General features: G+C 73.2%; 1 protein-coding gene across 1 annotated transcript; it reads left to right on the top strand.

The window, feature by feature from the left end:
* Nucleotides 1–40: 40 nt before the first annotated feature.
* CTXN1 (cortexin 1) lies at nt 41–304 on the top strand. The gene has a single exon (XM_024745991.1). It carries the CDS (start codon nt 55–57, stop codon nt 301–303), a length of 249 nt encoding a protein of 82 aa, XP_024601759.1. The 5' UTR covers nt 41–54; the 3' UTR covers nt 304.
* The last annotated feature ends 17 nt before the right edge of the window (nt 305–321 follow it).

Here is a 321-nt window from a genome sequence, read left to right on the forward strand (position 1 = left end):
TCCCTGCCTCCCGGGCGGGCCCCCTCCTCCGCAGGGCGCGCGGCGATGTGAGCCATGAGCGCGACGTGGACGCTGTCCCCCGAGCCGCTGCCGCCATCGACGGGGCCCCCGGTGGGCGCGGGCCTGGACGCGGAGCAGCGCACCGTGTTCGCCTTCGTGCTGTGCCTGCTCGTGGTGCTGGTGCTGCTGATGGTTCGCTGCGTGCGTATCCTGCTCGACCCCTACAGCCGCATGCCCGCCTCGTCCTGGACAGACCACAAGGAGGCGCTCGAGCGCGGGCAGTTCGACTACGCGCTGGTCTGAGCGGTGCGGCGCCCTCGG

The sequence above is a fragment of the Neophocaena asiaeorientalis genome, unplaced genomic scaffold, assembly GCF_003031525.2.
Source record: "Neophocaena asiaeorientalis asiaeorientalis breed wild unplaced genomic scaffold, Neophocaena_asiaeorientalis_V1.1 scaffold357, whole genome shotgun sequence".
NCBI lineage: Eukaryota > Metazoa > Chordata > Mammalia > Artiodactyla > Phocoenidae > Neophocaena > Neophocaena asiaeorientalis.

Excerpts from the sequence above, each read along its gene's own strand:
- CTXN1 (XM_024745991.1), top strand. The coding sequence starts at position 55 with ATGAGCGCGACGTGGACGCTGTCCCCCGAGCCGCTGCCGCCATCGACG.